Genomic DNA, 15838 nt, shown 5'->3' on the forward strand with positions numbered 1-15838 from the left:
CATCATGTCAGCAATGACTTTACTTGCACATTCAGTTATTTTCCTGGTCAATTGAAAAAATGTAATTTACATCCAACCATTAGTGAATAAGCTAGCCAAAATTTTAATGCATTTACTCAGATTTATGCATATCCATCCTTTCTTCGATAGTAGTTCTATTTATGGTGTCAACAGCCAAGGTCATTTTACACAATCCCCTTTTCCTTGAATATAGAACACACTAAAGAATGCTTGCAGTGTATTTTTTTTTTTAAATTATGAGACTTACAAAATTTAATGCGAGAACATTATTGATAAGGATCTTGAAGTTTTAAGCTTAGCAGCTTTCAGTACTCAACAACATGAAAAAGGAGAAATACCACTGTCAGTCCCTATAATGAGTAACATAAATGTCGTTTCTAAATTTAAAATTTCTTCAATTAACCTTTCACTCTATGCAACTACATACCTTGGTAATGATACCCGCCATTCTGAATAAGCTGGTCGGGCTCTTCTTTCCGGCATACTTAAGTGACCTTTGGGGGTATGCATGTTCCCATCTTAATCCTGACATTTAAAACTGATTCTCCATTTCATTGAGGGCAGTCCTTACCATTTGCCAATTCTTGCTGCATATGGAAGTCACAGTCAAGAAAGGGGAGCCATTTCCCCGTGCTGCCTTTAATTTTAATAGCTCTATGTATTTGATTCTTTAACAGCAGCTTCGGATAACAAGCCTTCCAGGAAGCCACTCCAGAATCCTACCAATACCCTTGAATTTATGTCTTTTCTAAAATAATAATCTTGGACGACCAGAGGTTTTTGGTCTTTTTTAGTGTGTACCCACCATCAATTACCCAGGGAATGAACTGAAATAACTATTCAGATCACAAGAAATTTGAAACAATAATTCCAGCCATTCAGCTGATAAGTTAATTTCTTAAAAATCACTGAAATCATTTTTAATTGTATAAACTGAAGGAATTTTCCTATTTAGCAGCACACATTTAAGATCACAGGCAAACTATCAGAGAAAAGCACCACACAAGGTGTTCCAATTGTTCATGATCACATTATACAAGGACATCAGGTATATGATATCTGTGTGTAATACGCACTGGTACATATATATTTATACATACACACATATTCATGCATGCATATATACACATATACATACATACATAAGGTACATATAAAAAAATCTCCCAGTTCAGAAGATCAAGTGTATTATGTACAATAATGTGAAACAAGACAGTAAAACTTACTCAGTGCTGTATTTGAGTGACCCTTTATTACATTGTGGGTGCATCAATATTCATTTTAATATTGTTCATCCCACTTTTTAAATCTTTAGTATAAATACTGAACAATTTACCAACAGTAAGTTTGAATCACGTGCCTAGCAGGACTTACTGAGCACACAAGAGCATACAGAACGATGCTCCACCACGATGACAGCTGGGAATCCAAGACTTTCTACTCACAATAACTATTACACAAGAGGGAAGAGAGCGAGGTTTATGCTCAATTCTTAGCAGTTAGGATTGGTTGAGAGGTTCGGGAAGTGGGGAGAGAGGGACCAGGGGGCAAGGATGGATTTATGAGGTGGCTGGGGGGAGAGGGAGGGAGGAAATGGTACCAGTTGGTCAGAAAGGCTCCACACGTCCAATCCTTGTGTGGGTTAATTACTGTGGTGGCCGACACTTTCAAAAAAAAAAAATTAAATTAAAATTAAAAACAATTCCTGTATTGACACAGATCAAAAACATCTGTGTGAATCAAAAGTTTTTTTTTTCTTTTAAGGGAAGCTAAAATACAATTGTCCTGTACAGTTATTACAGAGCGATCAACAAAATTTCTCCTCGTGTGCAATTCATTAAATGGATTTTTTTAAACATACATAACTTACAAATTTAAAAAAGTTTCGTACCTTTACATGAGAACAGTAAAGAAGTAGCTGTATTTATCAACAAACAATACCACATTCTAGCAAAATTTAACTATGCTAACCATGAGTACTAATCACAATATAAATAATTCCATAGAATCAAGCTCAACTCAGCTTCACTATCACACAAGTAACCCAAAAACAAGGATACTCAGGTTGGAAACTGAATAAGTGACAGCCACCACACTACGTCACCATGCTCCAATTGAATGGTATGTACAGTCAAAGCTATAAACATTGTCTTATGGCCAAGCTAGTAGAGATTCATGGAAGTTAAAGGCATATTACCTTCCCAGTCATGCTGATAATGATAACAAGAAGTAAAATTGCCACTGGACCACTGTTGCCATGGGTGTTTTTTTTTTGGAAATGGAGCGGGGTCTGAGGGGAGACTGGATAAGGGGGCCATCACAGGATTTGTTGCTGGGGAATATATTAAGAGGAATTTAGAACTCTTTTTTTTCTTCATACGACTAAAAAGATCTTGGAAGCTCTCAACAGTGACAAATTCTTCTAATGTTGCCATTCTTGTATCAGGAACTATGACAACACGAGAACGGCTTTACCAGAGTACGAGACAAAAAGAGGGATAATGATTTACAAAGCTAATCCAGCACTGGCAATCTGAAGATATGAATTATTTGGGTACTCTTCCAGAACACTGTTCTTTGGTAAAGAAACCAAATTCAAATGTTCACTTCCTAGTGAGCGATGACTTGTGTACACGGATGGCCACTTCTCACGCAACCAAATGGCCCCCCCAAAAAAAACAGTATTACTTTTATCTTACAGTTCCCACAGATATGCCATGTCAGGGGATACAGTTACATTATGTTCGGATGCAGCTTATTCCTGTTCACCATTAAAAAAAAATAGCACATCTGCCAAGGACAAAATAGGGCTCCACTCTACACAAAGAGGACACAAACATGAGGCAGCCACACATTCTGATCAATCTCCACCATTACAATCTCCTGCCCATTCACGTAAAACCTCCTATTTCATTTTTACTTTCTTCGCCATTCAGTAGAAAAAAGGAACAAATCTTCTGATAAACAATGAAGTTCACTTTTGAGCATCTTGCTGTATGCTCACCAGAGTGGTCCAAAGGCAAGGAAGTCCATACTGATCGGGCACAGCAATGACAAGGATTGTAACAACATACTGGCTCTCCATGACATAACCACCATTAATTTCCTGCATTCCTACCTGCTCTCTCATGAATGTTATGTACCTCTCCACCACTACCTCACGGAGAATGGGGCTGATAATAGAGAAGTACACCTTTTGGTACTGGGATGAAAGTAGGCTGGTAGTCAAAAAGAGAAACAAAATTTGTGCATCCATTTCCAGAGACCACAGAAACTAATTCTCACTAAATTAAGGTAGCAGGATATCATGGCAATTTTCCACCAGTGCTAAAAACAACCATAACATTAGCATTTATCATAGGCCACATCTCTTAAGTCCGCACATGACCTTTAATAAGTTGAGAATCACAGTCCCACTGTTACACAGCAAATAACAATTCATGTTTTCATTGGGAAAAGTAACTTCCAATAAGTTAACAATAAGAAAATCGAGTCACATTTACATCAAGAAGCAACAAAAGGTAATTTTGCTACTTCATGAAGTAATGTAAGGATTTAAATATACCTCTGGTTCTGGAAATGCTTCAAAATAGGCAAGTTACTGAGGGAGGGAAAACAACTTTAAAAAGAGTATCAGAGGGTCAAAACAAAGACATTTCAGGCATGCTCCAGAGGAGGAAAAAGCAATGCTTTTAAGCAGGATGTAAAATATTCACAGAATACCCCTATCCTACCCTAGAATCAATGTTGAAAATTTCAACAGCTTTCATCCTCCATTAGGTTAAGTAATGCTTTGTTTTCTGTGGCACACCATACACAACACCCTCTTTGTTTCCCATAGCTAAACTGATATGATGCCATTATTTTGCAAAATATTCACAAAGCCTGCCTGTAACAGTATAAGTGCTGCTGCAATGGTGTACACATTTTGGGATTGGACAGAAACAAAGGAAAGAGTTTAATTTAGTTAAGGGAGCTCTCCAACATTTCACAGAAAGAGGAGCAAATCACACCACTCCTAGGCCCTGGCAAAAAATGCAGGGCGGACATTCACTAAGCCGTTCTGTGTCCTGCCACCATTCATTACAGTTTATATATTATATATATTTTTGTATATATATATATATAACAAAACTTCTACGTATTTATAGAATTAACTGGAAAATTGTTCTTATTGTTTCAACACAATAAAACAGCAGCGATGATGATAATGTCACTCTTCAATAATAATGATCGCAATAATAATAATATTCACTGTACACTATTGAAACAGTTCTGTCATTCAGGCAGCAACTGACTTGATGTAAACCATTGAAATGCCCTCAGTAGAGGACATCCCTGCACGCACATATACATTTTCTACACCAATACTGCTTATTATCTCTCGGTCAGAGGGTGCGGCCCCTCATAACGAGAGAAGGAACACCTTATACCAAACGCGACCCTGGGCAGGGGGGGAAGGCAGAGAGTACAGTACTTCCACCCAAGGGCACGAATGCCTTCATTCAGTAGCAGTAGAGATGACAACACACACACTAGCCACACGCAAACATCCACACACTATGACCAGATGCAACATCTCAAAGAAACACTCATACCGCCACATTCCACCGGCAAAGGAGTCCTCTCCTGGCTCCTTTTAAGTCTGCCCCCTTCCTCTGGCACTCCGGGATCCCCGTGACCCAACGGCGATGGGGCAAAGGGCCGGCCGGGACGCTCTTGAGCGCCTCGACCCCGCGGGGGGAGAAGTAGTCTTTGGGGGAGGGGGCGTCTGCCGTCACTATGATGAACTCGATGCATTCATGCCACCAAACATCCCAGTGGTGAAAGAAGTCTGTCCGGGCTGCTGGTTCCCCTGTTGGGGGGTTTGCCCACCCCCACCACCCCCCCCAACAATTGACGTCTGAACCTGCCCACCACCACCGCCACTTCCCCCTCCCCCTCCACCGCCCCCACCCACCACTACCTGCTGCTGTGCTGCCTGCTGGCTGCTTGCTTGCCTACCATGCTTTGGTATTGGGGGCTGAAGGTAGTCGTGCCTTGCCAGGGAGAAAACGTCTATCCTGTCCTCTTTACGGTAGGCAAGACAACCACGAATGAAACCCTGAAAGTAAACACCAACATGAGAATCCATTATAGTACACTGTGAAACATAGGAATACACCTGTAACTTACTGTACTGTACATGTACTGCCTAAAAAAAAATGTGCCATTACTAAATGAATACCCTCATTTAAAATGTGCATCAAAATGGTAATTATTGCATTTTAAAAAAGATAGCAGCAGGTCAATACTTATTTATCCATGCATTGGGAGATGTGTCAGATAAATATTACTTGCAAATTAATCAACTGAGAGTATTGTCACATAATGAGGAAGACTGGACAAATTTCGGCAAAGACAACTGACATAAGATTTTCTATCATCCAACTTGTTAAGACCCAAATAACAGTGAAAAATAATTGAAATTCCATTTCAATTGTCACGAAGATAAAGACAGATAGACAGAGGTCTTTATTTGGGTGAAATTGAGACCAAATGGTTCCATTTTCCATTTAACCCAAAAAACAAAATTGGCGAATAATACCCTAATAAAAATTCAAGGGACAGTATTACTAAAAATGGCCAAACTTTTCCACCTCATTTTTCCTAATTACCAAACACCAGAAAAATTGTGCTTTGTATAATTAAGATGATTTTTTGACCATGAAAAATGAGTTGATTTTTTTAATATACCACCATATGCTAAATAAATCCTTTTTCTCCCTAAGAATATCTTTACTAACTAAAGACAAATAATACAAAAATGCGGTTATTGCAAATTGATATTTCTATTATTCTTATTTACTACTCTGTTAAGACAGTAGTTCTTATGTGTCTTCACAATTATAATAAGGTTGGCTAAGAAAAATAGACAAGCATTAGCCTATTGGCATGGAAATGAAATGATTACCTGACAGTACAGGTTTTCAGGTTTCAGGAATTTTAAGTTCAATGAATTACTGGCAAGTCAGAAGTATATGAAGAAGATATGTAAATTAACTGAAAACTTACATATTTACATCTTTCTAAAAGTAAGCAAAAATGTATAAAAAGGAATTGGCATTCAAGAAATTATTAAGGCCTTGCATTACACTTCATCAAATTCTCTCATTCGTAACTTTGCATTGGTTAATTCTTTGGAGAGTCCCTTTGTATTTTTCATTAATGTCTAAACACCCTAAGCTTTCTCTTTCCAAAACCTTTTAAGAGGGATGTGCTGTTATAGAACCTATCCAATTATAGATTATATGGCCATTCCTCAAATTAGTTCCTTAGTTTAAACATAAGAGGCTCTACAACATCACTGACACCACAAACTGCTCCCAAATTAACTTCAGAATAGACGTCATAACCTGATTGAGCCTCTGACAAAATATAGAGCTGCAAACCAGACTTAAGAGGTTTATTCTTCACATTTACTCCGAAGCTAACTTGACCTCTAAATGTATAAATGTCCTCGTTCAGTTAACTCTCCATTAGGATATAATTGAAAATTGAATTGTTTGTCCAAGACATTAATTGGAGGCATAACTTTGAATAGATATTCATGCTGACGCAGCTCCTCAAGGGAAATCAAGGTGGTTGCCATTCTAATTGAGTATGCCCAGTAATTTCATAAATGCCTCAGCTCAAAAGTTTACTGGAAAAACTTGATTACCAACAGGTTGTGTTCTATAATACACAAGGCTTATTTGTTGTACCATTTATTGGTTCTTCATAGTGAACAGAGATATTGATTGCGATGCAAGTCCTTCGAGCCCAAATTTTATAAGCGGAAGGTTGTGCTGTGCGTGGGGAAGGGTAAAATCCTAGATTGATAACCTGATTCATATTATAGTTTTTATATTTCACTGATAACCCCATTCATATTATAGTTTAAACTTTGAAACAAGTGGCTTGTCTATATTCAAGAACTTGTTTTCTATAATGTTACTAAAGGAAAGGGAATGAGTAAGGGTAGGAGGTGACTGTAAAGTCATCGAGATAATGTCCTCTTTGATGAAGACAAGGAGTTCCTGAAAGCAAGCATCACCGATTTAGCTGTTGAAAACATGCTTTCACTGACTAGGAACTTGCCACTTGTGCTATGCTGGATTCAATATGGACAAAAGAAGTGATATAGGAAGGGCATATTGTGGAAAAAAGGAAAGGTGTTGCTGATGGCAAGGCTGAACCAAATCATAGCAAGCTAATAAGGAGGCAATTTGAGCATTTCAATAACTGAAACGTTTCTTTACACTTAAAAAACCTAATGAGACAATCAAATGAAGAAAACTAGGGAGAACTACTATTAAATTGTACGTTTGGAATGAAATGGTAACAGTGCTATAAAGGCAAAAGAAAATGACAAAAAATAACAAATTACACCATCCCATGAAAATAATAACAAAGATGATTATATCTTTCGGTTTGATATTTTTGTTAGATTATAAACTGAATAAACATTTCTACTCAAATTTTAAAAATATGCAAATGAAAAAAATGTGATTGAAAATAATGGGTATTAAAAAAAAAATTGAACCATTAAAGGTGAAAAGATCACTTATTTTGAATTAAATGGCAATCAACTTGAAAGTTTTACCCATCTAGTCAAATTGTATTTTTTGGGCAACAATGCTAATTTAATACTTAAGAAAGCAGCAAATAGACTTGATTATAATTAACATATACTAACTTCATGAAAGATCCTAACAGGAAAATCAGGGGAGGGGTCAAATATTTGGGAAAACCTTGCATGGTTTATGGACAGATCTAATCTGAAAATATCAATCATTGAGGGAAAATGTGCAACATTATTTGACTATGATTACAACCAACATTCACAAAAGCAGAATATTTTTAAATTTGGCAATAGTTTAAACCTCCAAAGATTTTCAAGTTTTGTATAACAAGCACATTTTTCTGGAATAAAACTATAGAACCATTAACAATGAAAAGGGATTATTATCCATCTCTTATCATAAGAAAATACTAAAAGTTACATAATTTCATTACCTTCGCCTCATTGCTGACTGTTGGTTTGTTAGCAAACTGCACTTCCGTTGCCTTTAGAATAGTGTTTTCTTCCAAAATGGTTGCCTGAGACTGGTTATGTCCAAAGGGCTACAGAAACCACAAACACAAAAAAGTTTATATGAATGTTGCTTAGAATGAAAAATATCATATATGACGCTACAGATTATTATAACAACTAATTGGCATGATTGCAATGGAAAATAAGCACTTTCAGCATTCAATGAACAACTTGTCAGAACTAAATCTTTAGAAGATTAAATTAAAGTTCACACAAATAAGTGTGAAGACAAAGATTAGAAATAGAAACCAAATGACCACAAGCTAAATCACATTTTTCCAAATACTCTTTTTACGTAAATGGATACCTTGGAAGGCGATTATATAGCATGCTAAAATTTAAAAGCACCTCACAATACAAAATGGATAAGATACAACTGAACTGTATTTAAACATTAATCAGCAATCCTCAGAAGGGGACTGAAATTTCATGGCTTCAAAACTTAGAGCAGCCCATCACCTTTATGATTCACTACAAACAACAATCTTGAAGCACATGATAATTTAAGGATTTTTCAGAAGAATGCAAATAATTTTGAATGTTCTCAGGGTACTCACCTTTTTGCCATAAAGACATTGATAAAATATCACACCTACACTCCACACATCCACTTTGGAAGAAATTTTGGGAGGATTCTTTCCAACAACAAAACATTCAGGAGGCAGGTACCTAAAATGAGACAACTGTGCTCAGAATACACCACGCATGGATGCACTTATATAAAAAATTCATCTTAAAAGTGTGAAAGGTACACAGAAGAAAAGCATTGAAGTTATGAACAAGGCTTACAATAGTTTTGTCAAGGATAGAAAATAAGGAAAAATATGAAGCATCGTTTTTATTTTATTTGGCATCTATGGACAGAATACAATTGATATAATTTTCATTGCTAAATTTTTACTATCTTTCAAAATATCCTGGTACTGATAATCAAGTTTTTATTTAGGATAATAAAGACAACCAGCTTAAAGACCTATTTTTATACTACCAAAATAATGCACTGATGAATGCCCTATGGTAGGGAATAATAAAATCAATTGGCTGCATATTTAAAGCATAAAATTTTTTTAAAATTCATTCATTATTGGGACACACTGAAAATTGAATAAATAGTCTCATACAAACATCTAGACAGAAAATTAGGTATAAGCTAAAATTATTACAATAGCAAGTAAAATTATTACAATAATCTAGCCTATTTTCAAGACTAATGATTATCTTGGCAGGCATAAAATGGTGGAAATATAAGGGAATATTACATTTGACGAGAGATGACAAATTAGATGATAATTTGATTGATCAGCAAAGGAGCCAATATGACAATTACCGATTACCAGCCAATTAATTATCAGTCTATAACACCAGTTTTTCTATTACAAATATCAACAAAAAACTAAATATACAAACCAGTATGTGCCTGCCCCTTGGGATGTTAGGTCCATTCCATGATCTGGATTGTAATTCTCCTCATCCATTACTTTGCTTAGGCCAAAGTCTGTGATTTTGATCTCACCACACACATTCCCTTCGGTTAGTAGTATATTGCCTGAAAATTAATATTTATGGAATCAATTAAACACACAAAATCTCTTCACAGTAAGACTTTCAGCAAAAAAAGGAGGTACCACATGATGGAATTGATGCAGCACTCGTAAAATGCAATGCTTCATTCATTCAATGACGGCTGACAATCTGATGACACATCATTCCAAATACTGAACATTTTTTATTTTAAATTACACCAGGCATTATCATTAGAATCACTCTTAGAAGGGGCTAACTTGGCAAGCCATCCAAATCATGACTGATATACTCATCATTATTTTGAGCACTTTACAGGAAGAGTTGCTGGGGTTCTCTTCATTAATTACAAATTACTCAATTATTTTTTTAATGGAAAAATTGTGGTTACAAAATCTTATCCATTCTGATGCATTCATATTCCGGAAGTGACGAGAAAAAAACATGGATTGTTAAGTTCCGTCAGTAAAAGTACAAGTTTCACTGCTCTTTTAATCTATAAATTGATCTCATCTATTCTATCACTCACTTATGAATTGTTAAGAAGTTAATAGCAACAAAAGTAGGCCAATTTGCCAAATATTTCAATCAGGTAGAAGAATGTAGTTTTTGAAAATATTAAAAACAAATTATTTATTTAAAAATAATTTCAATCAAGCAAGCATATGATCACAAAAAACTAATTTACCAAAATTACTTTTTAATATGAGCATGCAAAATTATTTCTGGAAATGATAACCTTAAGTAGAGTGAAAATATTCACATGAGAACTTGACACTGACTATGAAAATACATGTTTTACAACTTTTAAACTTAAAACAAATTATCTATATAAATTTATTAATTATCAATCACTATAGTTGCATTAAATTTGGCTCGAAGTTGGCTTAGAATGAGGAGAACTTTTTCTGTTGGCGTTTTGATTTCATAACTACACATGAAACATCCCTGGCTCACAGATTTGCTAGACCCCTACTATTGCCCAATAAAGGCATATAAAAACAAATAACTGAGCAAAATATAAAAGCACATACATAGATAATTCTTCATAAATTATCCGATAGAATAATTTCAGAGTTAAAAATATAAGAGTGGATGAATAATTTTTAAAGCCACCAAAACAATGGTGACCTTTGCACTCCATGACGACACACTCATAGTCAACCACTGATGTGCTCATTACAAAAAGTAATGAATGAATATATTGATATATAACTCAGTCAAAATGCTCCCCCTTTGATTCTTTAACTCTCCCACATCAGGGACACTTTTTGTGGTCCATCCTGATGTAAGAGACAAATTCAACAGGGTTGTTACAGTCATAGGTGCACACATTTTACGATTGTATTCCCTTAAGTGTTGTATATTTCCCTTCTGAACTTCAAGCAAACTTGGTAGAGTATTGCAAGCTCTTAAAACCATACTATTTTTTGACTAGACTCACCAGGCTTCAGGTCATAGTGTATAACTGGAGGTTTGATTTCATTGAGGTATTTTAAAGCAGACACCACCTGCATAACAATTGACCTTGCTTCCCGTTCAGGAATTGTCTTGTGCTGTAAATAAAAACAGAAATATTGTACACAGGTCATTCGGTTTAATTATCCCTTTTATAATAAGTGAAAATACAAAGCTGTCTCAGTCCCGTCTTGAAACAACCATCATGGTTACAATCTGGTGTTAACTGAATCATCATGAACAGCAGAGTAGTAAAATGAAGAGCTAAGAAAATAAATATATACATACACACAAAATTGTCGTTCCAATGGATACAAAAGCTATGGCATAGTTCATACCTGTTTAAGATAGAAGTCCAAGTCATGGCCATCACAATACTCCAATACTGTACAGAAAGAGTTCGCATCGATCTCGAACACATCGTAAAGCTTCACAACCCGTGGATGATCCAATGATTTATGTATGTTATATTCCCTAAGTGCATGCCTATGAAGAAGAAATGGATACATAATAAAGTTCACCTTTGATCAATATTGACTGTTGCTTTAATTTTGGACTACCCAGTCACTGAATTAACCCACGAAACAATGGCACATAAGATTACAGTCATATTACTGATTTTAACCAACTTGCTTCTCAATAAAGAAAATCTCACTTTAATATAGAATCAATCCATGCCATAAAATGAATACTCTTCACTGACGGAGGCCATAACATTAGCCAACATTTACCAATTGGTAGAAATAAAAAAATTAACATTTTTAACATTTTTTGATTAAATTAAAAATTGCCAATACAGAGACCACAATGACGACAAAGTTAGTTTCCGAAACAATGTACCAAATCACAATTGCCAAGATGATATCCTCCTACACTAATTAGAATCTTTAATGAATATGGGGATGACTGATCAATGACCAGCAAATTCTTTTTAAGTATGTGAAAGGTAGACCTATAAACATCAATTTTTTAGGGGCAAGTAATAAAGACTCACTTTATGTAGTTTGCTTTCTTGTCTTCTTTCCAATCTTTGTTTAACTGATGAACTTTACATGCCACATACCGTTGCTCTTTCAAATCAAATGCCTAAAACAGATAACATGTATTATTTTATTTCTCAAGATGCACCAGGTACCAATATTACGAATGAAAAATGTTGAAAAGTTCAAAATGAAAGGATTAACATGTATGCAAATGAACAAGTGTGGGATTAAACTGAACATGTCACCATTTTCACAATTAATTATCTACTCATTCCATGTTTTATGTTTTTAAAACTAGGAAACCAACCATTTAAGTCAAAAATTTATAGTAGATTTATACATTTAACAAGTTGTCAACAAATAAACTTACTTTATGAACTTCACTAAAACCACCTTTCCCCAACAACATCAGCAACAAATACCTTTCATTCAACACAGGATGATTATTAAACCTAAAAAAAAAAACGGGAGAGAAAATTTTAGTAAGTTGAAAAACTAAGTCCAAATTTCCACTTAGTAAGAGATGGACCAACCTAGACTGATCTTCATTGTGTATTCGTTTTAATTCCCTGATGTGTAAATTCCTTTCCCTTTCTAATTTTTCCATTTCCAGCTGAAGGTCTGCATCCTCTTTCTTCAATGCATTTTGCCTGAGCTGCAATTCAACAAAACATACACCATTTCCATTACTGCGACTTACAAAAATATAATCTTTATGCTTACAATTTTTTCTCTTCCTATGGTAAAAATTCTGCAAGAAATTGCCAACAAACAATAGCAAATACATGGCATTTTGCCAATTTTTATGTCCTGGGCTAATTCTACTCAGAAGTGAAATGTGTTCACCAAATCTTGGATCTTGATTGCATAAGGCGGTTTGTACGATTAATCAAAAATATAAACAAAAGCCATGTCCAAAACTGTATACATGGGTTCAAATCCATAGGATGAAAATGTGAAATTCTTCACCATTTGAAGTAACTTTCTAGGGCCATAAAATTTACATCAAAGCCATCTTTGGCAGGATTCTCCACAGAGAATCAGACTGTGAACCCCAATACTTTGGCAGCAAAAGACAAATTTTAGGCAAAAAGTGGCTTCAACACTTTAATACTTAATTTTTAAATCATAATTTATCTGCTCATCTACTAGCTCATAGATGTTTTAGTTATGGCTAAAATCAGCAAAACTTCACATAAAAAATGTGTATAAAATGAAAAATAAAGTTTGTGAGGGAGGTTTTACGACGTATGGAAGAGGATAGAGATAATAAGCTAAATAAGAGTGGAAGATAAAGTAATGATGGGAGGACGTAGGAGAAGAGATGAAATTGTAGGGGAATTAGAAGTATGCAGAAAAGGAGATTGAGGGAAATATGAGATGTAGAGGGGGTGTTGGTCTTTTAAGAGAAGAGAATATTAGAAAAGAGGAAATAAGGAGAGAATAAGTACAGGCAATATGGACAGAGTAAATGAATATATGAAGTATGACAATGCATTTAAGGTCTACAATGATGTAAATTAGTTTTTTCTGACACTATCTGTGACTATGAATTAGAAGACAACCAATAACAATGGAAATATTAGAATTACAGTCATAAAAATTCATATAATAATTTTACTTGAATATATAATTATAAAATAAAAATAATACATCTAATATCTACCTAATAAGCAATGAGGCATGACCAAGTGGAGAGGCGGGGGAAAGAAAAATATTCACCTTTAAGATTTCATCAGCCTCATAGTATTCCTGCCATGAGAACTCTCTAATGGCATCTGGTTTTAGAAAAGTGGCCGATGAATCCGTGCCATTGTGGAGAGCTGCAGCCGCAGCTGCCGCTGCCGCAGCTGCTGCACTACCTTGGTTACTAGAACTGCGCTTCCTTCCAGTTTCACTGTTTGACGGCCTTTTCTTCAAAAGCAACTTCTTTTGCCGGTCTATCTCCTCCCTTTCTGCAGTTATTTCTTCTTGCCGCCTGAATCACAAAAGAGAGCATTTTAGTCGACTCACACCTAAAATAATTCATTTTACCAATTTTCTTCAGTAATTCTTCTAAAAATTATCAAGGCACCCTTATCCTCTTTTACTGTTGGTTATGCCAGAACTTAAAACACCATCACAACATTTCAATTCCATCACAAACCAAAAATGTGTAATAAATATTCTACATCATAAAATTCAGAGATTGGTTCTATAATGACAATTAGTGCAGCTCAATGGTGCTACATTAATTGAAAAATGAGAGAATTTAGATTGGCGATGGGATGGTAACTACTGTGATAGAGGGGAGAATGTTAGGCAGGCGAGGAGGAGGTAAGAATGGGATAGGCATGTTGGATGGAGTGAAAAGAAGGAAGGAACATGGCAGAGTTGGAGAATAGTTTACTGTAGCGTTGCATCTCAGGTTGTGTTAAGATAGGCAAAGAAATAAGTAGTTGTACTGTTGTACACGCTGCATGCATCCAAAATCTACCTTAAATGATAAAATATCAATAATAATAATATAAAATATTATATTAGACTTGTGAAATGTTTATGGAGGATACTAATGTTTAAGGACATTACAGAAACCTTTTTTATATTGAATGCAATTTATAATTAATAGCAGCTTCATTGAATGGTTATCTATATTTAAGAGTGCAATAGCATGTATGCTTCTTCTATTATACACACCAAATTTGTGTACACACTATAGCAAAGACTTTTACTGCTTCCAGACTTAAGAACATATTTCTGTTAAACTACTTCAATAAATTTGGATATTTTGTTGAATTACTCAAATAAAGAAATTAAAGTAAAACAACAAAAAAAGGCATTATGACATTTATGATTTATAGTTTCTAACAACAAAACTTCACTATAGTGGATAGTAGCCCAACTATTTTACAGTCGAGGCCAATTTATATAAGTGGTTTAATAAAAATAAAACAACAGTTCTTATAAGTAGCATACAATGTCCAATTCATGCACTCATTCATGTGTGTATTTTAACTCAATTGATTGCAAGAAGAGCAACACATACTATCCAACTATAACTATTTCTCATTATGACAGTGGTCTATTAATAGGGTAATAACCATTTACAAACTAACCCTAAGCTTTTCTAGTAAAAATGGGTTTTTTGGAAAGGTGGTGATATTTTTCTTTATCTGATAATACTCGTGATATCTGGAAACCATTGTGGTGTTTCAAATGTATCTGTTGAAAGCAGAAATATGGTTACAGCAAAGTTGTGGTCCAGTCACACTACAACTTTTCAGCTAAGAGAAATAACAGTAAGCATAGAGCAGCACCGTCCAAGCTGTAGAAAACAATAGATCGATATAGTTAGTGTACAAAATCCCGACAGAAACTATAGTAGGACAGTGGTTTTAATGAAAACAAGTAATATTGTTAGAAATGAAAAAATAGTAAGCATGAAGATGACGTTGAACATCGAAACCCAGGTCGTATCGTCATAAATTTTCGGTGGAATCATAGTTGCTATTTTTTCATTTCCAATACGAATCGATTCCACAAAGCCATGCCAGAAACCATCAATGGAAGTAATATTTTGAGCAAGGTACACAACTGCTATAAAACCTGCAAGCTTTGTGTATGAATCAACGGTCAGTGCACAGAACAAAGATAAAAGTTTTCTCATGCTCAAAATACAATTACAGTCAGACAAAAGTTTTTAGGCCTTTCATACTCAATTTCAGGTATTTTTAGAAGTAAACTCAAGCAGCTTCCTTCT

At 35.0% G+C, this 15838-nt stretch overlaps 1 protein-coding gene across 1 annotated transcript in view; it reads right to left on the bottom strand.

Annotated features, from left to right (window-relative positions):
• Window positions 1-935: 935 nt before the first annotated feature.
• Tlk (Tousled-like kinase) overlaps window positions 936-15838 on the bottom strand; it is a 304040-nt gene continuing 289137 nt past the window's right edge. The window contains exons 11-21 of the mRNA XM_071590894.1: window positions 13822-14077; window positions 12633-12754; window positions 12470-12551; window positions 12111-12202; window positions 11455-11602; window positions 11103-11214; window positions 9545-9683; window positions 8695-8806; window positions 8059-8166; window positions 4988-5125; window positions 936-4876 (exon numbers count right to left, since the gene is read on the bottom strand). Coding sequence (XP_071446995.1) covers window positions 4802-4876; window positions 4988-5125; window positions 8059-8166; window positions 8695-8806; window positions 9545-9683; window positions 11103-11214; window positions 11455-11602; window positions 12111-12202; window positions 12470-12551; window positions 12633-12754; window positions 13822-14077 — 1384 coding nt within the window. The 3' untranslated portion in view covers window positions 936-4801. The remainder of the gene's footprint in view (window positions 4877-4987; window positions 5126-8058; window positions 8167-8694; window positions 8807-9544; window positions 9684-11102; window positions 11215-11454; window positions 11603-12110; window positions 12203-12469; window positions 12552-12632; window positions 12755-13821; window positions 14078-15838) is intronic.

Source organism: Hetaerina americana, unplaced genomic scaffold, assembly GCF_022747635.1.
Source record: "Hetaerina americana unplaced genomic scaffold, ioHetAmer1.1.p SCAF_4, whole genome shotgun sequence".
In the NCBI taxonomy this organism is placed as follows: domain Eukaryota; kingdom Metazoa; phylum Arthropoda; class Insecta; order Odonata; family Calopterygidae; genus Hetaerina; species Hetaerina americana.